At 28.7% G+C, this 22,986-nt stretch overlaps 1 protein-coding gene across 1 annotated transcript; it reads left to right on the top strand.

Annotated features, from left to right (window-relative positions):
- Positions 1-9,220: 9,220 nt before the first annotated feature.
- SAG20 (senescence associated gene 20) lies at positions 9,221-10,078 on the top strand. The gene has a single exon (XM_020381658.3). It carries the CDS (start codon positions 9,461-9,463, stop codon positions 9,776-9,778), a length of 318 nt encoding a protein of 105 aa, XP_020237247.1. The 5' UTR covers positions 9,221-9,460; the 3' UTR covers positions 9,779-10,078.
- Positions 10,079-22,986: the final 12,908 nt, after the last annotated feature.

Here is a 22,986-nt window from a genome sequence, read left to right as displayed (position 1 = left end):
TAATTTGAGTGATTTAACCAGCGGTGGTGGCGATTGACTTCTGCAGTTGAGCTCTTTATGGCACTCAAGCAAGATTGATTTCAAGAGCAATTGATTTAGTGTGTTTACATTGGTGGAGAATTCACTATGATTTTTTAAAACAATAAATAGATAAAAGTTACTCATCCATACACTATTAATGTAAAAAATTTTACACTGACAACCAATTATATCTTTTAAAGTTACTTATTTTATTATTATTTCATTAAATAAACAACTGACATGACACTATTAAAAAATATGATTAGTTGTCAGTGTAAAAAAAACTTTACACTGACAGTTTATAAGTGATTAACTCAATAGATAAAATCATAGCGAGTTCACTACAAAAATAATTATTTACTACTTTCAAAAATCAGTAAATTCAATTCTCCACCAATTCAAATATACATTAGCTGCTGAACAAAAATAGTGTGCATCCTTATGTTAATCTCTTTGACAATTGGGCCACAATTAGAATATCATGTCCATTTCTTGTTGGGCCATTTGTAAATACTGTAGTTTCACATGAAAACAAAAATAAATTATATTTTTAATTTACGCATTAAAAAATAAGGTATAAATTTTATTTCATCAACAACTCAATTCTATATCCACCGAAATAAATAACTAAAGTCATTCTATAGTTTTAAAAAACTAGTCTTTAGCGCCTACACTAAAAATAGAAGTTTACTCAAAAGGAAACACACAAGATGTATTCAAGTATGAATAAAGAACATATATAAGGAGATTTATTTATTATAGGAATAAGTTTATTTAAACTTACTTTTTTAATAAACCCATGTTCTACATTAAATTTTAACGATATAATTATTGAATTTAAAATTTTTAATATATGAATCAAGTCTGTAAAATTAAAAAAAAATTAAAAATTATTTGATATTTTGCTTCATTAATTCAAATAAACGTATAAAATATTTTTATGCTTATTCATCAATTTGAATTAATGAAACAAAATATCAAATAATTTTTAAATTTTTTAAAAAGTTGCATATTTGATTTATACATTAAGAACTTTAAATTCAACCGGAAGTATAGATAAACTTGCTCCTAGTATAAATGAATATTTCTCCTCTCTCTCTCTCTATATATATATATAAGAGAAGGAATCCATTTATGACGTGTCATTGCGCACAATCTAATTTTTTTTAGTAAATAATGCTCTCTGAGTTCCATAATAAGCGTTATATTTTGAAAATAATTTTGTAAAATCATTATTATCTTTCATATATTTTTTGTTGTTGTTTGATTCGTTAAAAAGTATGGTACAGGATAAAACAAATATAATTATTTTGTATTTGACTTACAAAAGAGTCATTAATGTCGACAGTGTCAAATACCCTAACTCTTACCATCACCAACCAACACCACTATCACTACCTACCACCATTGTCCTTAACTATTGATGTCATTCTAACCTATCATTACTGTTGTCATCACCTACCACCATGTTGTCCTTATCATTATAGTTATTGTTATTGTTACTATCACCATTGTCAGTGATATTATTATTGTCACCACAATTTTTACTATCATCATTCTCATTAAGCTCTTATTTGTTACAAAAGAAATAATAAAAAAAAAACTAGTTAAAAAGAGAAAAACATATGTAAAAAATAAAATTATAGAATTTTTTGACAGAAGAAAATTATGTTGATGAAAAATAAAAAGATGTGGGTCATATACCTTTTTTATTTCCATGCTAATATGCACATAAATGTAGAGTTACACTAATAACATTTATTAGCGATATTTTACCGACAGTTTTAGAATTAAATCTATATCCATTGACATGAGATAATGAATATAGATGAATCTGTTGAGGTGTTGATGTTGAAAATGCTTTAGGCATTTTAGGCATGTATGTTGATTGACTTAGGTTTAGAGGATAAATTGTTTTAAAGTTATATATCTCATTGTGAGGATATTGTGTTATGGTGCTCTGGTAGCCCAGTTGATTGAAAATCCTTCTTGAGAAGTTGACCCTTGAAGTGGATAATTGAGTCTCCTCTATGACCTTAGTTGGTGTAGTATATTTGGACCAAGTTGGGGCATAATGGCTATAAGTGATCATATTATAGGGGTCAAGTCAAGCTATACAGATCATAAGTTACCAACTGAGTAAAGTACAAAGTTAAAGACTTAGTCCCTAATCTAGTATCAAAAGGGCGTAGTATTTAGAGGATAGTTGACACTTGATAGGCTAATCTCATATATGACTTAGTTGATATATCTAATGTCGTTATAGGCCTACACTCAAGTTGTTCTATGTACTCTAATAAGAATACTAGACTTCCTAGTTCAAGTGACGACATCCGAGAAACTAAGTTGTCAGGGATTGATATCCCAATTGGCTATTAATATAGATGGATTGAATAGATCATGTTATTGATTTAGAAAGGTTAAATCACTTAGATTGTTCACTCATATTATAAGATATCTTTATAGTTAAAATGCGTGACAACGCATATAGTTGATTGTTGTACATATGATGTGTTGCATGAAAATGTTGAATTAAGCATGATATGTGAATATATGATTATGATTCATGTTTTCTGTTGACAATGTTGATTCTTTAGATTGTAGCTTACTCTTATTTGTTTTCATGTGATTAGATTATGATAATTATACTTAGTATAAGAGTAAAACAAGGATAAGTATAAAGAAGTGAACAGTGGAAACCATTTGATAGATGGTAGCATTTGATACTATTTAGATGCTACTTTTATGTAGCTAGTTTATAGATATTACTTAACAAACAACTTAAGATATATATATATATATATGTTACATTTACTGGATTACTATACTTAATTATATTGTGTTTATACATATATAATTATTTTTACACTTATATGTATATTATATAGTACATATCCAAATATTTTGAATATATATTCTTAGGTTAATAGTGATTTCTGTTATTAGTTGTTAAAAGTTGAATGTGAGAATCATAATGGATAATTACATAATTTATACAAAACAATCAAAGATTATACTTATTTTAAGACGCACCGCGTAAAAAAGAAGAAGAAAGAAAGATCAAGCATCGTTCATTGAAATGTGTAGATAAACTTAAAAAAAAAATTAATTTTAAATAAATGCATGAAACTTTAGGTTGAATTTTCATTTTTGCCGTTACACTTTCGGCTTCCCTGGGTTTAAGAAAAACAGTGACTAACACCGTCACACTCCATAAATGGCACCCAACCCACAAACCAGTGTTTATACTAATAGGCTGAGTCAGGAAGCAATATAACCCACTTTCCCGAAAAACCTAAAATATAAGAAATGATAATTTTGTGGCCATTTATTTCCATATACTTGCGACTTTTGAAGTGAAACATAAGACGAAATAGACAGTGACACCTTATAGATAGCTACATTGATGCAATGAGTAGCTTTTCCATAAATGATAAATGAACATCTTGTTTTGGTATGGGACAGTGGAGACTGGAGAGTTCCTTCTGGGGGAGTGCTTATTTGGTGCATTGCCATTTGCCATCACTGCACATCATGGACCATGCTTATGCCACTTCGATTATCGCACTACAGATTGGAACACTTGTTACCGTAAACAACTCAACTTGCATTTCCTTATTATTGGAAAGGCATTGCACAACTTATACAAAGATAAAATTATATTTCTATATTGAATTAAATGTCAGTTAAGATATACTAAATTTGCTTTTTTTTTTATCTATTCAATTACAATACATAATAACAGCACTAAAAATTTAGACTATCTCAATTTTTAATCACCAAACAAATTTTAAATTTCATTCATTTTTTTTTACATATGTGCTTATTTAAAATAAATATATTATTTTAATAAGAAATAATCTGCTTATGATGTATTAAAAATGCTTTGACAAACAGAAAATCACATCAATTAAATTCTTTTAATCTTTTTGCACAAGTTTAAAATTTATATAACAATTAACTAATTTTCTAAAAAACTAATAAATAAATTTTTATGTATTAAATGTGAATTAAGCGTTTTTAAGAATTATTTTTTTATGGGAGCGTTTTTAGGGATTTCCTTAACTTCTTATCTAATTTAAGTTTTTACAGATTTGTAAATCATTTTCACTAAAAGATAATTTAATTATAAAATACTTTTTAATTTATCAAATTATCTAAAATTTTAAATATGTCAATTACAAAATAATTACTAGAAAAAGTATGAGATTTATAATTCTTTTTTTACTAGAAGATAATTTTATTTTAAGAAAATCAAGTTACTAAATTAAACTCTAAAGCCTAAATCTTAAACCTTAAACTCCAAAACTCTATATCCCTAAAATCATAAATCTTAAATCCTAAAATTTAACCCTCATATATATTTTTTTAACTTTATCAAATTATCTAAAAATTCATAATTAAAAAATTAAATATGTCAATTACAAAAAAAATCACTAAAATAATTACGAGATTTATAAACTCTTTTCACTAGAAGATAATTTTGTTATAAGAAGATAAAACAACTAAACTAAAAACTATTTATACACAAAAAAATTTAAATTTTTTTTAAAATATTATGTATAGTTCATGTTTAAAGTTTGAAAGATAATTTTTTTTAAAAATTAATGAAATAGATATTAAGTTTAAATAGAAAAGCATTTAACTTTTTTTTATCTTTTATCTTTGTACTATTTCATTTTCCATTTTATATGGTGTATTTTTTTTATCTAAAAATTAAAAATAAACAAAATAAACAAGATTTTGAAATCACATTCACCAAAAAATAATTTAATTGCAAGAAAATAAAGCTATTAAGATATTAAAAAATTGTAATTTAACTATAAAATAGTTACGTACAAGAAAAAAAATGAAAAGAAAAAATATTCATAAGAATATAGCTTCAATATAGTTTCAAGGGCATATTGCGGAAAGAGTTTCTCTCTTTAGTTATTTGAAATGTTAGTTGTTTCATGTTACTCATGCTTAAATCACATTTTAACCTTTCTAAATTATTCACACCTATTAAAATATGGACTATTTTAGTCATACATGTTATCAATTTTATTTGGTATATTTTTTAACTAAAATAAAAATATAATTGTTACAGAAAGATTTACAAAATATGATAGTTATGAGAAAATATAATTAGGAGAGATGAAGATCTTCATCACTATAACATAATGTAGCTAAAAAAAATAAAGTCCCACTAAGTTAAAAAGAAAAAAAAAAGAGAGATTATGTTGAGTAGAATTGTCGATCTATTTATTTATTATATATGTATGCGTGGAATAAATTAACAAATTTACATTATTAAATATTTTTATATTATGTCACGAGTAAAATTTGAAATTACTAAAGCTTTTTTTTAATAACATTTTTTTAAGTTTTTATTAATATTTTTTAATAAAATGTATCATCAACCAGATGTCATAAATAAAAATAAAATATTATCATTATTAATTCTTAATAAACATATTATAAACTAATTTTAAAAATATATAACAAAGTTTAAAGATAATTTATATTAAAGATAAGTTACGGTCAACTTTAGTTACGTAACTACAAAATTAATTATTTATCCTTTTTAAAAAATTATGCATAATAATATAACTTTTCATTCTGTTATTATAGTTGGTATCCTATCAACCAAATAAGTATTTTAATACTATGTACCAAATATATATATATATATATATATATATATATATATATATATATATATATATATTAAGCTAACAAATTTACATTATTAAACTTATTTATATTATGTAATTTGTAAAGATTGAGATTACTTAAGTTTTTTTTTAGTAACAATTATTTTTTTTATAGTTTTTTTAATTATATTTTTTCAGTAAAATCTAACACCAACCGGACGATACTCTATATAAAAATAAAATATTATTATTATTGTCCATTAATAAGCATATCATAAATTAATTTTAGTAATATCTCAAGCAACACATACACTCAAATATGTAAAAACAACATATATTAAAAATAAGTTAGGGTAAAATTTTAATTTTATGATTATAAAATTAATTATCAATCTTCTTTACAAATTTTTGTATAATAATATATATTTTTTATCTTATTATTATGGTGGATATAAATACTTTTATACCCGTTTTATAATATTGTTTATATAAACTATTTTATAACTATATTAAAAGTGTTGAGAACAACCTATATTAAATATAAGTTGATTCAAACTTTAACTACACAACTAAAAATCAATTATCAATTCTATAGAAAACTATCAATAATGTGATGAAATTAAAATTTAGGGAATCTACATGTAAAATAACCACATTTATAGAACATAAATACCGTTTTATTCTATTCTTATTTAGAATATAGTCATAAAATAATTAATTTTTTTTATAAATTTATTTTACAAACATTTCATATCTTTTAAATAATTATTTAAAATTAAGTTTACATATTTTTTTTAGTGCTTATAAAATGTAGAAGTATTGATTTTGGTTCTTATATTTTTATTTTCTATTTCTCATCTTTCTAAAATTTATTAACATTTAATACTTAAAAATATATATATTTTTATTTTATTTTTATCCCTTTAAAATAAAAAATATTATTTTTATTCTTAAAAATAATTTTAAATAAATAAATAATATTTATTTTAAAAACTTATAAATAATCACTACGAGTAACATCTAAAATGATAAATTAAATCTTTAATAAATAAATAAATAATTAAAAGTAATTATATAATAATATGAACTAAAAATAATGATTATAAATTTTACAAAATAAAAAAAATAATTTTTTACAAAAATTAACATCAGAATTTATTCATTTTGTAAAAGTCTAAAATATATTTAAATCTTAAAACTATACACGGAAACTAAAAGGTATTTTTTTATGACAGTTATAATTTATTAGGGTTGGTAGGTTAGAATCGTAGTCGGTGCCGTCACTTGAATCCAATCCAACCAAAAAGAATACAACCAACTGACGGAAGCGCTTTCCTACCAAAATATTTTTAAAAAAAATCTAATTATTCTGCGTCTCTTATTCGTTTAGACCGTGTGAAACTCATTTTTGATATTTTTAACCCGCAAACAAATAATATTAGTTATTCTTTTGTCAATTACATTTTTTTTTATTCATATGAGTTGCTCTTTTATTTATTTTTAAACACATAAATTCATATTTATCAAATATTTTGACCAGTTACCTTCTAATTGAAAGAAATTAGTGAAAAAAAAACTAAGAAATCAAATGGCGTATCAAAAATTAAAAACCAAATGAATTATTACAGGTGGTATGGTGGTCGATAAATAATAAAATTGACATGATTGAATAAATTCCATTTAAATTTGAGTTAAAAATATAAGTTAGAAAATTAGGTGGAAAAGTATGTAATTAGGTAAGCATTAAGACCAAAATAGATTGTGTGCTTGGCGTGTGAAAAGTCTAAACTTTTTAACGACTAAACAAGTGACGTAACATCTCTGCCTTACCTTTTAATTAAGGCAGCGAATGAAGTTATGCTAAAGCCGTTAACGTAACAATGCAACCATTATATCATTTATTCATACACGCTTTCGCTTACTTATATCATTTACTGGAATCGAGTCTAACTCAATCTTATAAAATTAATTTTTAAAATAAAAGTTATTTTTTAATTATATATTATTTAATTATCAATTTTTAGTCGATATGAAACTTAAATTTTCTCTAATATTTACAAAAAAATAATAATAATTAAATCTCTTGAAAATAAGGAATTACGATCAACTTGATTTTGATAATTCTTGTAATATGCGCGACATACATAGAGTAATCTTTCATAAATTGATTTTTAGCAACAACATTAATGTATTTGTTGTGAACTAGGGGAATTACCACACATATACATATATCTTTATGTTGGTGAGATATTGTCTGCTTTGGACCCAAGATCTCACGGATTTGTTTTTGGAGATCACCCAAAAGGCCTCTCTACTAATAGAGACAACTGTGTGTATATAAACTCATCTCTTATTTGAACGATGTGGGACTTTGCTTGCATCTCAACAATCCTCCCCTCAAATAGAGGACCACGGTTTACCCCTCCCCTGCAGCGAGAACTACGAGTATTATCCGATGGTGGCCCCACATAGCTCACTCACGCTCACCCTTCCCTGCAGCGAAAATTACGAGTATTATCCGATGGTGGCCCCACAAAGTTCACTCACGCTCAGAGTGCTTGCATTGCCGCTCCTTCATGATCTTCCTCATGACAGTGGGACACGCCTCCTAACCCTCCATGTTACCAGGAAGCCTCTTTTTCACATGGACCCACCGTTAGGAAGACTTTCGACATACATAAGGGGGTTTCCATACATATACACATGTCTCCACATTGGTGAGATATTGTCCGTTTTGGACCCAAACAACGAAGCCATCAACAGTGGAAGCACACACACGAGAGAAACAAAATAGAGAAACAAACTCAAAAATTAACGTGGTTCGGCACTTCTTGCCTACATCTACAAACACACTCAACACATTATTTTATTTCTCTCCACATGCAATTTTTATAAGGATAAAATTGCAAGCCCTTCTTCAAAATTACTCGATGTGGGACTTTGGAGGATACCCACACACTTTGGGCACAACAACATATCTTCCCTTCATCCAAAGTCTCACATTAATCGATCATCATTCACAAGTTTTCTGACGAATCTTGAAAACTCTCCTTCACAAGTTTTATGTTGAAACTTGAAAACCCCTTCCTTCCTTGGTCAAAATCGATGTGGACATTGGTGAGATATTGTTCGCTTTGGGCCAAAGCCCTCATGATTTTGCTTTTGAACATCATCCAAAAGAATAGAAACAACTATGTGTATATAAACTCATGTATCATGTTGTTTGAACGATGTGGAACTTTACTTGCATGTCAATAATATTTAATTTTGGTGAAAGTGGTGCAAAGAGAGGAGTGAAGTGAGAAGTGAATAGGTATTAGGCTATAAGTGCCAAGTCAAAAAAATAGGCTTGACCGTGGCTTGGTTTTATTATCCATCCTCGTGACCAAAAAAAGAAATTCAAACATAAAATAGGCGTTGTTTCTGAACTTGATCCTCTCATCCTTCAACTGCCAATGGGAAATGGACACGTGACAGAATGGAAATAAGTGGAAATAGTAACGGGCGCAGGGGATGAGAAACGTTGGGGGTGAGATGTTCCTATAAAAAGCGGTGTTCGGTCTCCTAGGAAGACTCAACTAAACTGAAAACACAAAGGAATCGCTTAAATTTCCTTGCAAGGAAGCATTAATCTCGAACTGGCTAACTCTCAGGGAACTCATTCCGACGCTGATTCCAGCAGTAAGCGGCTGGTGCTGGCACTGTATGACGCCCTAAACTCCGCCGACTCCCACGCCGTCGCTAACATCCTCGCCGCCGACCTCGAGTGGTGGTTCCATGGTCCGCCGCACCACCAGTTTTTGATGCGCATGCTCACCGGCGATTCCAACGACACCTTCCGCTTCCTCCCCCTAAGGATCGCCTCCTTCGGCCCCACCGTCATCGTCGAGGGCTGCGACACCGCACGCGCCATTGCCTGGGTTCACGCGTGGACCGTCGCCGATGGGATAGTTACCCAGGTCAGGGAGTACTTCAACACTGCCCTCACCGTCACGCGCATCCACGACTCCGACGAGATTCTTCCGGCCACCTCCGCCGCCGGCCGCCTCCCCTGCGTCTGGGAGAGCAGCGTCTCGGGTCGGGTCGGCAAATCCGTTCCCGGTTTGGTTCTCGCCATATAAATAAATAAATAAAAATTATTAGGACGCGGTCTCGTGTTGCCGTTACTATAATAGTATTAAATAAAGGCTTGCACACGTGGCGGTTAGAGTGGTGTGAGTGTGAGACCCTGTTGTTATTGCCGTGGTTTGTTTGTTTGTTTACTTTTGTTTTTCAATATTGCTGTTAAGGTTTGTGTTTGTTTGTGGTTTGAAGGGAATCACCATGGGTGTATCCAGGTGGTTTTACTTTTATCCTTCTTGTGACTCTGTCATGGGCTATTTTCATGATGCAATAAGAATATCTATGGATTCTGCTTTTAAGACTTCTGTCATCATGCTACCTAAATGTTGGTGCCTCTTTCACTCACATCTTTACTCATTTCATCTCAATAACATTCAACAATTTTTAATAAATTTCAATTTCAATTATAAACTCTGTATTCAGTGGACATAGGGAATATTTTATGGATAAAAAATGTTTAGACTTTTAAGTTTTTAAGATTTTTTTAATAATAATTCTTTAAAATTTAACTCAGTAATAATGATTTTTTTGATAAAACCCACTGAGATTAGTTTAGTAGTAAGAGTCTGAGTAGTTTATACAAGAGATGTTGTTGTAAGCACGCAATAAAACTCTATAATTAAAGGATTTGTGTAAAGGTTCACTTTATTTTCTGAATTCTATGATGTTTTGCCAGGGGCTACTTCGCATTTATATATGTCTCTCTCATTTTCTCTCCGATGTGACAAAATTGAAGTAAAGATGTATAAAAATTAAAAAGTTGAGATTTTGTTGAGGTGACCGGTTCACTTTACTAATATTATAATTAAAAAAGTCAAGAAATTTCTGTTCATTATTTTTGTAAAAGGAAAAAATAAAATATAAAGAAGTTATTTTTTAAAAATTAAATTGAATAAAAATTTTAAATATAATATTTACATTACATGGGTCTTATACTCTATTTTTTCTCTATCTACTTGCTTCAGGGAAAATACGTGTTTTAAAATTGAACAAGGCACTTAATTTTGTGGTCATTCGTTACGTGCTAAAAATATTTTTATCAATAATTATAATTATAATACTCAAGTCTCGTTCCTAAAACGTTTGTTTACTTTAACGGGATATAATATGTCCAGAAAATTATAATTAAATAATAAAAATTATGCAATTTTTTAATTATAATAATTTTAAAATTATCGTCAACAGACAAAGGGTAGACAAGTATTTTAACTTTTACGGGAGTGGTAGGGATAAGATTCTTTAGGAAAATTCCAAAAGGGATGCAATTGAAATGGAAAGAGATATTAGTGAAATTAGTATTCAATAATTTAAGAAAGCGAAAGATAAATTTGTAGCTATACTATTTTGATGTGAAGTTGCACTTTTTTTTTTTTGGTGTGAAGGTGAAGTTGCACTTTATATAAGCTCTTTGCTTACTTCATTGAAAAGACTCAAATTTAGGGCATGCTCGATAAACAATACCCCTTTTACATCAAAACTTCTAATTGTTTCGTGTATGTATTGTCCATATATGAAAAACCCTAAACAATTCTATATTATGATTCATTATGCCTAATTGATTAAATTAATGGTGTAATCGGAATGGAGATAAGAGATAGACCTGGGAATCTGGTATTATGTCTAACAAATTGAATTTGGCAAGTGGAATCAAATTTAAAATATTATTTTATACAGCCCAATTAATAAAGGTATATATGTTACAATGATAATTATATTTTATATTATTTTGTGGCTAAAAATATAATTAAAAAAAATGAGTTTCTAGAATGTTGTGGAGGCTAGGCACAGCTAATAGGGAGGTGGAGGAAGGTCCACCATGTCTTAGGAGATGGCAACAAACAAAACCTCACATCCTTGAAGTAGGACACTTGACTCACAACACGAACATAATAATCGAATACAGCGCAACGCATCGTAATGCATGGTCTCGCTTGTGTTTGATGAAAGGTCACTTTCCCACGGTCGTCGCAGCAGAATCCGCCACTTCCTTAGTTATAGGACCCATTTGTCAGATCAAGATTCGTGGAGTGAAGTGAAGATACAATGTGCATTCATTTCGATTTTGTTACATGTTTTACAAACATGTTCCGAACACAAGGGAATCTCTATGTTAAGTGCTAACACATATCCACCATATACGGGTATCCATTCATATCTTTATTGTTTCCTCTCCCATCTTCCTTCTCACATTTTTTTCTTTCTTTCTTAGGAAGGAAATATATATATATATATACGAGGAGAGATCCTTTTATTTCAAAGTAAGTCTTATACTTACTTTGTTCAATAATTCATATTCTACATCGTTCAATTTAAAATTTTTAATGCATAGATTAAATCTACATATTTTTAGAAAATTTAAAAATTATTTGATACTTCGTTTCATTAATTTGAATCAATGTAAAATGATTTTATAATTATTAATCAATTTGAATTAATGAAATGAAATATTAAATAATTTTCAAAATTTTTAAAAATTTGCATATTTGATTTATGCATTATTTAAATTAAACGGTTGAATCGTTAAAATTTAATGTAGAACATGAGTTATTAAACGAAGTAAGCCTAGGTAAACCTACTCAAAAAATAAAATGATCCTTCCTCTCTATTATATATGTGCACGTGCCTTTTAAAAATTAATAATTAGGTAGGTGCAAGATCAAAATCTCTTAGTTAAGAATAACTTGTGCGTGTTAAATAATAATTAAACTACATGTGATGCGGGATTTTATTCCTTTTGAATAATTGAGATGAGTGTGCATGAACAAAAGGTGCGCCTCTTGGTTCGCGTGTAGTACACAATGCAGTGATTTTTTGTTTCACACTTTGACTAGATAAAAAGATAGAAAATAATAAATGTTTTTATGAATATATAAAGAAACATTAGATTCTTTTTTCCTATATGTCGAATTTTAATTGTTTAAAAAAGGACAAACTTTCTTGGACAATACAACAATTCATCACCATCTCTTTGCATCAGATATTAGTCTACAAATCCAACTCTGGTTATATATTAATTCATTGAATTTGAACTTAAACAAGAAGACAGATAATTCACCGTTTCTTATGGATGACTTTGCAAATCCTAGACATGAGTTATTCATTGGAATTGAATTCAGACAGAACGACACAAACAATTGGATTTGGATCTCAAACATCGTTATTCCATTAGAAAAATATGGGTGTTTTGTTTTTCTCTCTTGATCACAATGTCTAGTGGAGTTCACTACACAATGACTAGTTCAAAGATAAGATAAACAGTGAAAACCCCGTGCATATTTTCAACGAAAAAATAATGGACGATCCAAATTTAACAACTAATAATGTTGAGTTGTTAAATCATACCTATAGGTCTATTTGCACAGCACGAGTTGTGAGAGATCCACTAGAACCAATTTGTGTTTTTCTATAGACTAATAACATAAGTTCTCATGGAATTTTAAACGTGTTGTAACTCCACAAGGTTTGATATGTAACTATTTTTTCTTTTTCTTTTTACATCGTGTTTTGCTTTAATTTTATTTTGATATTAGTTATAGTTTTAAGATTTATTTTTGTTCTCTCAGGCATTTGAATACAACTTTAAGTATTAAATTAATTACTTTATATTGAATATCTCACATTGATTATAACCAAAATATAAGATAATATCAAAATCTATTTAACAAGTATTGTTGAATAAGGTCTAAGGCCCCTCAAGAGTCAAGAGTAATGTTACCTTATTTTTATTTCGGTATAATAAACATTTAACTTAAATCTAGAACAAAGTATGATTCTCTTACTTATGAGTGTTTAATAAGAAACTTAAATGTGGTCCTAAAGTTGACTTGTCAATATTTTGATAGGCTGAATTAATTTAATACTGAGTTAAGATGATCAATTATAAATATTGGGGCTTAAGCTTAACTCAGTTATTTTTTCTCAACTTAACATATTCTGTAGGGTCTAAATGAGTTAGATAATGTGAATTTAGGCTTGACTCAATAAAAAATGACTTGTTCAAATTTGACTTATTTATTTAAATGAATTTAAATGAAAGTTTGAATTTGATTTATTTATATAAAAATAGACTTAGTTTAACTTGTTTAATTCATTCATAACTTAGTTATTTTTTGCTTTAATGTAAATTTTCTTCAAATTATTTTTTAACTTTATCAAATTTTGTATTTAATAAAATATTTTTTATGTTAAATAATAACACAAATAGAAATATGTGCTAGAATGTTTTTGAAAGCTTTGACTAACTTATTTAAACAATTAAACATAATTTTACACTTGAGATTGATTATTTAATTTAATAATTAAGTTACTTGATTAATTATTTAGAGAGTTGAGCTCAAATAGTTTACAAATAGTTCGATTTATTTACACTTCTACATATGTGAATATATCGAGTTTATAATTGAGTTTTGAGGTCTTCATTTAAATGAAGACAAAAATGTATCTTTATTTAAAGTGCTTTGTAGTCATTTTTTTATATATATATTTTTTTCTTTTTAATTTTTGGTCAAGTTATAATTTACTAGTTAATGGTCATGTGATATGTTTTGGTTGGATATGATTCTTAAGCATCACAATAGTTGTGACAATCTCCATAGGACATCATGGAACAATTACAAATATTAATTGAAAGGAGGTATTGTGTGTACCCTCAATTTTGAGGTGGAAATGTTAGTTTTAGCCTTGTAAATTTGTCTATACGTAAGGCATTTTCTTTTCTATTGTATCCCTTTATGTTTGTTTGAAACTATGCTTCGTTTTCTCCTTTACAACTTCCAACTACCATCAACCACTGTGAACTTTAGACTTTTGGCATTTTCCTTTATTTTTTTATTCTCTTACTTTCCTCCAAAGTTTTTTCACCTAATTAAAAGGCTGGCTTGGGACCACCTGAATTAGAGCTCCTAAAATTTTTTAGACTTGTGTTTTTTTTAGGTGTACCACTTCCATATATATTAAGATTATACTTTAGTTGCTTATACATAATCTAAAAAAAAGCTTTATTAATCGTTTAATTTGAGAATACCAAGAGATGTTCGTTTCTCTCATCGAATTCACTTATTTAGATATATAAAGTGATATCTCTAACGCTATTTCATACTAAAATCAATATTTAAGTTTTAGTCCTTAATTGAAAATTAAGATACACAAATATCAAATAACTACTTATATTTTGTTACTCATGATTCAAAATTATCTTTAATTAAATTAGAATAGGTCTCACTAATTAGTATATTCACTAGTATATATCTTATAGTAATTTCAAGGTTTTCTATAAAAAAAAAAATCAAATTATTAGCACTACTTAGATGCGACTGATCACCTAATTACCATGGTATTTATCCTTGCCAAATTAATATGTTCTTAGCAATTACTACGTGGACAAATTTAAATTAAGTTCTTTTCATTATAATTTCCTATTGAATAAATATATGTGAAAATTTATTTTTAATTTTAGATATATATATGTAGTAAAAAATTTTTATTAAAAAATATTCACATGTAATTCTTAAAAAAGAACAATTTAATTATAAAAATACGAAGAACTCGATATAAATATTATTAATGTAGGAGAGAGAGAAGTTATGAGGTTGGGTGGGGATAAGATCTTAGGGAACACAAATACGTCACCTTCGTTTTCAATATGGCATTCGTTTTAAATCCCTATTGATTTGTTTTCTGTAATTATTTTCAACTACCGAAAGAATAAATCCAATAAAAAGGGCAGCTTGGGAGAATATCACGTAAACACATTTTTGAAATTCTCTTTACAGGATTTTCCCTGAACTTGGATTATTATAAGCATTCACATAACTGGATCCAGATTTCGTTTCCTTTTAATTATGTTCTCCCTTTACCCAAAGTAGGTGGGGTTCTGGCCCAGCTAGCGTTGCTACATTCCACATTCGATTAAGGAATATTTCATCATTGGATTCCACTAACAAACTGAAGAGTCGAATCAATACTATTTGTTTATTTTACCATAGTTGATATATGTCAAATCACTGATTACTGATTAGTGATCTGATGCTAATTGTGAAGAGTCCACGAATTTGAAGCTATGAAAGTCATCGTATTATTATAATAAATAATTTTTGATCGAGATATTGTCTATTTTAGATTTTAAGTTTTTACAGTTTTATTTTTTATCATCACTCAAAAAACTTCTTAATTATTAGAATATTTGTGTACTTTATAAATTGTTATTTTTTGTTTTATTTTATCGATGTGAGACTTATTTGTATCTTAACATAATTTGAGAGTTTTTCTGGTGGATGGAGGTCCAATTTAACCCTAGAAGTGAAGATATTCAAGGTTTTTGTTTAAGAATGAGTTTCATAAGTTCAAATCTTCAAAAATCTAAAAAGATGAACTAGAGAAATAAGCTTTAGAATCGTAAGTTTTCTTCATCTCCAAACTCTCATCTTATGAGAAAAATCTTTTCTCGAATATTCATTGTTTTGTTGATGAATTTAGGTCAATAAGGACTTGAATCCAGATATTAGATTCCATGTAAAGTGACCTTGGACTATTTGACGTTCTTTTTCCTCATTCCTCTTTTCTTATTGGTTTGGAGACTTTAGAGGTAAGAAAAGTTGGATTATATTCTTGTTTGATGTTTTGAGTTGTTTGTAGATGATTCTTCTTGTAAAAATTGTTGTTGTGTTGCTTCAGATAAGTTTGAATGCTTGGAGGTTGAGGATTGAGTTTTGAAGCATGTTGATTTTGAGTGGAGTTATGTGTTGGTTGTGATGTATATAGATAATTGGTATCATTGCATGCTTGGAAGTTTCTGGATTTTAGGTGAAGGGAGACAATTTAGTGTTTTGTCTTGGTGCAAATCTCTTGCCTTGTCGGACACACTTTCTAAGCGTTAGGCACCATGTCAAAGTGAGGCTCTTTGTCTCATGCATGCTAAATTCAGGATTGGTGGCACTGAGGGTGAGAAGGAAGAATCATCTTAAGTTGAAATGACACCAATCTTAGGGACTTCTACCTAATCCACGTCGTGCGTGGGTTGTGTAGCATTAGAGGTGAGCAAGGTAGAGGATCCCCTATATAGATGGCGTTGAACAGTGGTTGTGTTGCGTCAGACACTGAATTGTTGAATGAAAATTTGATGTTTGACTGATAGACTGCTGAATATGAGATGAGTATAAATATATGTTGCTTATTTTAAGCTACTAAATGTTGATTGTGTGTATGCGTGTGTGTGTTGATATAGGATGGTAATTAGAGATGATTGATGATTGAGAGTTGAAAATGAGTTGAGTTATATGTTGTATGTTGCGTGCTAATGATATAAATGAGTTGAATATGATTTAAACATGTTGTGTTGCTAAGATGATAAATGCTAGGAATGTTTTTAGATATTTAGACATAATGTTGTTGAGTTGTGTTGATCAACCTAGGAGTAGATGGGAGATTATTTTAAAGTTGCATATCTCATTATGTTGATATTGTGTTATGATGTTCTAAGAACTCAATTTGTTGAAAAACTCTTCTTGGGATGTTAACCCTTGAAAAGAATAGTTGAATCTATTCTAGGACCTTGGTTGGTAATGTGTGTGGACAAGATCAAGGTACACATGTATAAAGCAACCAATTGAATAAAGTATGAAACCAGAAACTTTGTTCCTAAACAAGTATTGGAAGGGCATAGTATTTAAAGGGTAGTCGATGAGTTAATTCTATACGAAGATTAGTTAAGCTAGTTAATGTTGAAATGGACTTATACCCAACAATTCTACCTTGACAAAAGTATTATACTTCCTTGTTTAAGTGATGACATCCAAGAAATCAAGTTGCTGTGTTGTGGAATGATATCCAATTTGTTGTAAATCTAGAAAGCCCAAAAAGATTATTTTGTGTTGTTGGTTCGGTAGCGTCAAACTACTTAGACTACTCACGCTATGTTGTAGGAGATCTCTTAGTTGAAATACATAACGACACATGTAGTTGCTGTGTTATATATACTGTGTTGTTGTGATAGAAAATTAGAGTTGTCGATGTAGTGATGTTTCAGTTGGTATTATGCTATGGTAGACAAAGTTGTTCATGTTGATATATATTAATAGTTTTGTGGTGTTATATGTTGATAATGTTGAAGGTGTTGTGAAGATGTGATGACATATTAATGTTGTTGATACTTTGTGTTGTATATATGTTGTTTCATTAAACTCTAGTTTTCCCTTGCGTATTTTTACATGAATGGATTGCGATAATCATACTTGATATGAAAGTAGAGTAGAAATATATTTATGTGAGTACTATTTTGGAGGCTACATTAAGATTAATGATGCTAATATTTTGTGCTACCTTGAAGTAGCTAGTTAATAGTAAAAGTTATTTGATCGATAACTTAAGTTGTATAATTTATTTTTATTGAATTATTGTATTGATATCATATATATTTATAGTATATGTTTAGATATCAATAAATATATAACTCTAAATTATTAGTCGTCTTTCACTACTAGTTCTTAAGCCTTTTTATAGTGATTGTGTATGGTTATTAAACTATTTTACTATTGTTAAAAATATAAATTGTAGAAGTTATTAAGTTAATAAGGCGAAAATTCATTTAATTGAATAAATAATCAAGAAAGTTTTTTTTATTTAATAATTTAACGTATATCATCATCAAATAATAAAGATACATGTATGATACTTTGGTCCAGCGGAAGATTTGTACAGCATTTGGCTCAATTTTTATTGAATTAAAAGTAGATAAAGTACATTTTAAATTTTTATAAATAATATTTTTGAAAAGCCAAATTGTTCAATTTGGCAATTATACCGCAGCTTCGAGCACCCACTAAGTAATAGTATAAAGTATATTCTCATATTCCAACTGATCTACGAATATTCTCGAATAGCACGTTTGTGAATTCCATTCTCAGACACCAATCAGCATATCCTCAACTCATTTGATTCCTTCTGCTATTTATTTTTATTGAAAAAAGAGCTAATTAATAGAAGTATATTTGTTGATTCTGAACTCTAATTAACCATACTGATCTGATGCCATTTCAGAATATTCTCTGTTCTCTACAACTAATCCTCACAGCACAATTAATAATTATAACCCAATTAGATGCCATAGGAATATGACTATGACATAATATAATGCCAATTGACCATGTCATTAGGAGAAATCTCATTCCTTTTTTTTTTCTTCCTCTACAGTTTTGATATGGACACCCCCACTTCCCTTGTTTTAAAGACTCAGAAATTTGTACTTATCATATGCAATGATATAACGTATTACTTTTAAATACAAATATAAATTATAAACGTAGGATTATATGTGAAATTATGATAAGGATGTAAGACATGCTTGAAAATTTATATGAGTGGTGGTATTGGTATATGATATGAATGGACTGGCTACTTATCTTATCTCATAAGCTAAAGAAAAGTAAAGGCTGTGGAAAAATTTAGACAGTGATGGAAAAAAAAAACGAAGGAAATGACCTGCCATAATTAAAAATTAAAAATGGAGCTGACTAAGACGTGAAATAGCAATATTCCTCTACATCATGTAAAAAGCATATTTGGCAAATGGTACACGTTAGTGTTCTTAAAAAATAATATATTTTTTTTCTTCTTTCATAAGATTTACACTGTATTTTAAAAAATTCATAACTAAAAATTAATTTACATTCATTGACTTTTAATTCTATTAGAACTAATTATAAAATTATGTTGAACATCAGAATTACAAATAACCATTTGAACTTTCACCTTAATTTTGAGATCAAGATTGATTTCAGGGTATATCCAAACACGTCAATAAATATTGAAGTGTATGTTGTGACGTAATTAAAGAGAAAAGTCTCTGATTTATTGTTCTTATTAATTAGAATATGAATCAGTCTTGTTCACTATATGTAAAAGCAAACTTATATAATGATACTATTATCGATACAAACAAATTGATTTAAGTAACTGTTATACAGCTAATGAAAAGCTTATTTTTTTTCTTCCCATAATCTAATGGTAGATATGTCAAATAACTTAAAATTGAGTCCTGGTTAACCAGTAAAGTCATTAGTACAGGACCAAAATATTTATGATGCTTACTGTTTTTAAAATTTGAAATATTTACTTTATGTTGCATCAAAATGTTCCACGAAATTTCCAATGAAAAAAGAAATTCCACTAAAAGATATATTCTAACTTTTTTTAGCAGCTATGGCAAATGGAGATTTTAAAGTGTGACGCAACGGGCCTTTTAAACAACACCCAAATTACACTAAAGTCATTTGCCATTTTCTGTGACTCGATTCCTCCAACCACATGTTTCAGAATGCGTTTTGCGGTAAATCACGTCTAAAAGATGCAAAAATTATAAGAGTTTAGTTATATATATATGGATAAGACGAGAAAATACTCTCAATATTATCCGACTGGATGCTAATATGATGTTGGAATTACAACAGAGACTCAGCATAAAGAAAATGATAATTGTGCAACAACTTCGATAACATTATTTTTTTATTAACGATGGAGAAATATAAATACATAAAATAATATTTGCCCCGTCATGACATATAGAGTAAAATGATTGGTTGGTAGATAAGATGTTTTGGACCTTGGATTTCTTATCTCTCAAGTCTCAACAACTTGGGAGGCTGTTTTCTATCCACTTTGTACACACATGTTGTCTGATGTTGCAACTTGCAAGCCATAGGGTTAGCGTTTAGTAGCTTACAGGACCATTTACTGTCAGTTTTGAAGTGACTGTATCCAGAATTTTTGCTAATGTATCATCAGATATTATACACTTTATTAATATCTACGCGCAATGCAACAAACTTGTTAAAAAATTTGAGAACCATACGTGGAACTGCATTTGCATCTTTCACTTTTCACGAAAACGACAGCTACATTACTCAAACACGAGTGCCATTCTCAACACTAACTTTTTAAGTATGATTGCCATTCTCAACACTAACTTTTTAAGTATGATTTTATTATATAGAAAAGAACTGTGGAATTTTACGAATGTATACGTGTACTTTAATTTAAATATTAATATTGGCTATCTGTTTCTTTTGCTCCGCAAATTTGTACAGTATAAGTAGAGAAGGCCAAGCCCAAGATTCTTAACATTTTGGGCCTTACCTGAACAAGGATTTTTAGAAGTTTCCAAAATGGGTTTGTAATTGGTGTATTCAATATATTAAAAGAATAAAACCTTAAACTATAACTTATAATAGCGAAAATGTACTTTTGTTGTAGTCATTGTTAATAAACTGGTAAATATATAACAAAGAGTATTGGTGATATGGAGTATTGATAAAAAAAATAAATTATAAAAATAATATGAAGTTATTGATATTTCTTCAGATTGGATGTTGTGGTTTTATGTCTAAATGTATATACTATCTAGTATTCTTTGTCTGATGTAAGATGTTCTAGTTTTCTCTTCAACACTTGTGGGCTTTATTTAACTTAGGGTTGTCACTTGTCACCGTGATATGATATGTGATACAATACAAGCTGGTTGCAGTTGGATTTACATTGTTGAGTCTTGTTTCGATGGGTAACACAACATTTTTTAAAATCTAATTGCTTGCCTTCACATCTGGAGGACTCAACCAACTTCTTGTTAGGTCATGTGTATAGTTCCATTTGTGGAGAGTAATTTATACATATTTAGCCACTAATTTATAAGAAAGAGCTTAAAAATTGTTACTTTGATGCAAACCAAAGTTTAGTTATAGAAACTTATCCTACTGCTATAAGAATTATATTGAGAATACTTCTAATCAGCTGCTGTATTTTAAAATTTCATCAATAAAATTCCTGTTACGATCTATAAGATTATTTAAGATTTTGAATAGTAAACAAGTTTTAAATGGTTAAGAAAATTTTATGCCTAGTAGTGTTGAAAAGAGCAAAATACTTTTTTATGATTTTATTTTTTAAAATTTAAATTTTGGCACATTATCATATAAAACTTGACACTTTCAAATAACAATTCAATTTATCAGTAAAGCCATGCAACAATTCCTATATTGTTTTTCATAGCCGTATAACATGTTATTCATAATAGCTTAGCTTTACGTTCCACTTTGCTTCTTTGGACCTTAACAAGCAAAGTCCAAAAGTCTCCCATTGTGAGAAACTAAATTCTTACTATTAGATAACTTCACATTTAATTTTTTTTCTTATTATTTTCCTAATTTATAATTCCTTACGGGACAGAACCAAACAAGCCCCCACTCAAATACCACAAATCGATAACAGCAACACTTTGCCTTTGATGTCATTGAGAGAAATATTCACCTACACAATAAACAAAAGGCATAAATCTGAATCTAGCAAAAAAAAAGTCAACTATCAATTTCTCGCAAGCCTCCCCTACCCCAACAAAGAACAACAGCATTAGGGTCTGGATCAATGTCAATGGAGGAAAAGCCTCGTCTCGTGCTGCAAATCTAGAAGGGAGGGAAAAGGAAAAAATAAAAAAATAAATCAACCAACCAATTAAGAATAAACAAATTTAACAGAGTAAAACAAATCCACACTAGCCTCAATCCCAAAAGTGGTTAATATGCAAACCCTGATAAGCCTTACGCACTGTGATAAGACCATGCACACCACTCGGGTATTTTGCCACTAATCTCAAGTGTTAAGACAACAATCTTTATTCAACACCTCGACGATTTAGCAACCTCTCTCCATTATTTTGCTACCACGCTTGGAGAGTCCCCGTTAAACAATGTATGCGCGTGTAATTTATTAAATAATAAAATTAAAATACAAAATAAATATTAAGAAACCAGACAACATAGAAATATATACACATACAATAGGAAAAAGTGGGACAGAAATGTATTGATAGCATTCCTAATATCAATTACATCAAAACATTTACAACATAACAATTTGAAACTTTTTTTTAATAGAACATGCATTTTCGAACCAGATTATGATGATCCAAGTAATAACAAGTAGTCCAAAATGGCATCTAAATTTTAGAACTCAAATCCATCAAAATTAGGGCTGTTCAAAAAAATCAAAAGAATCAAATTGAATTTAAAACCAGACCAAACCATTTAAAAAACAACTAGAACCAATTATAATAAAATTGAACCGGATTTAATTTTTAAAATAAAACTTAAAAACTGAACCTATTTTTTTAAAAAAAGTTTGATTCAGGTTCACTAAAATTTGGGAGGAGTACTATACACGCGAC

The sequence above is a fragment of the Cajanus cajan genome, chromosome 3, assembly GCF_000230855.2.
Source record: "Cajanus cajan strain Asha chromosome 3, NIPB_CcT2T_4, whole genome shotgun sequence".
Taxonomy (NCBI): domain Eukaryota; kingdom Viridiplantae; phylum Streptophyta; class Magnoliopsida; order Fabales; family Fabaceae; genus Cajanus; species Cajanus cajan.
Note: the sequence above shows the minus strand (reverse complement) of the source record. Positions and strands in the feature narration are given on the sequence as shown.

Excerpts from the sequence above, each read along its gene's own strand:
- SAG20 (XM_020381658.3), top strand. The coding sequence starts at position 9,461 with ATGCGCATGCTCACCGGCGATTCCAACGACACCTTCCGCTTCCTCCCC.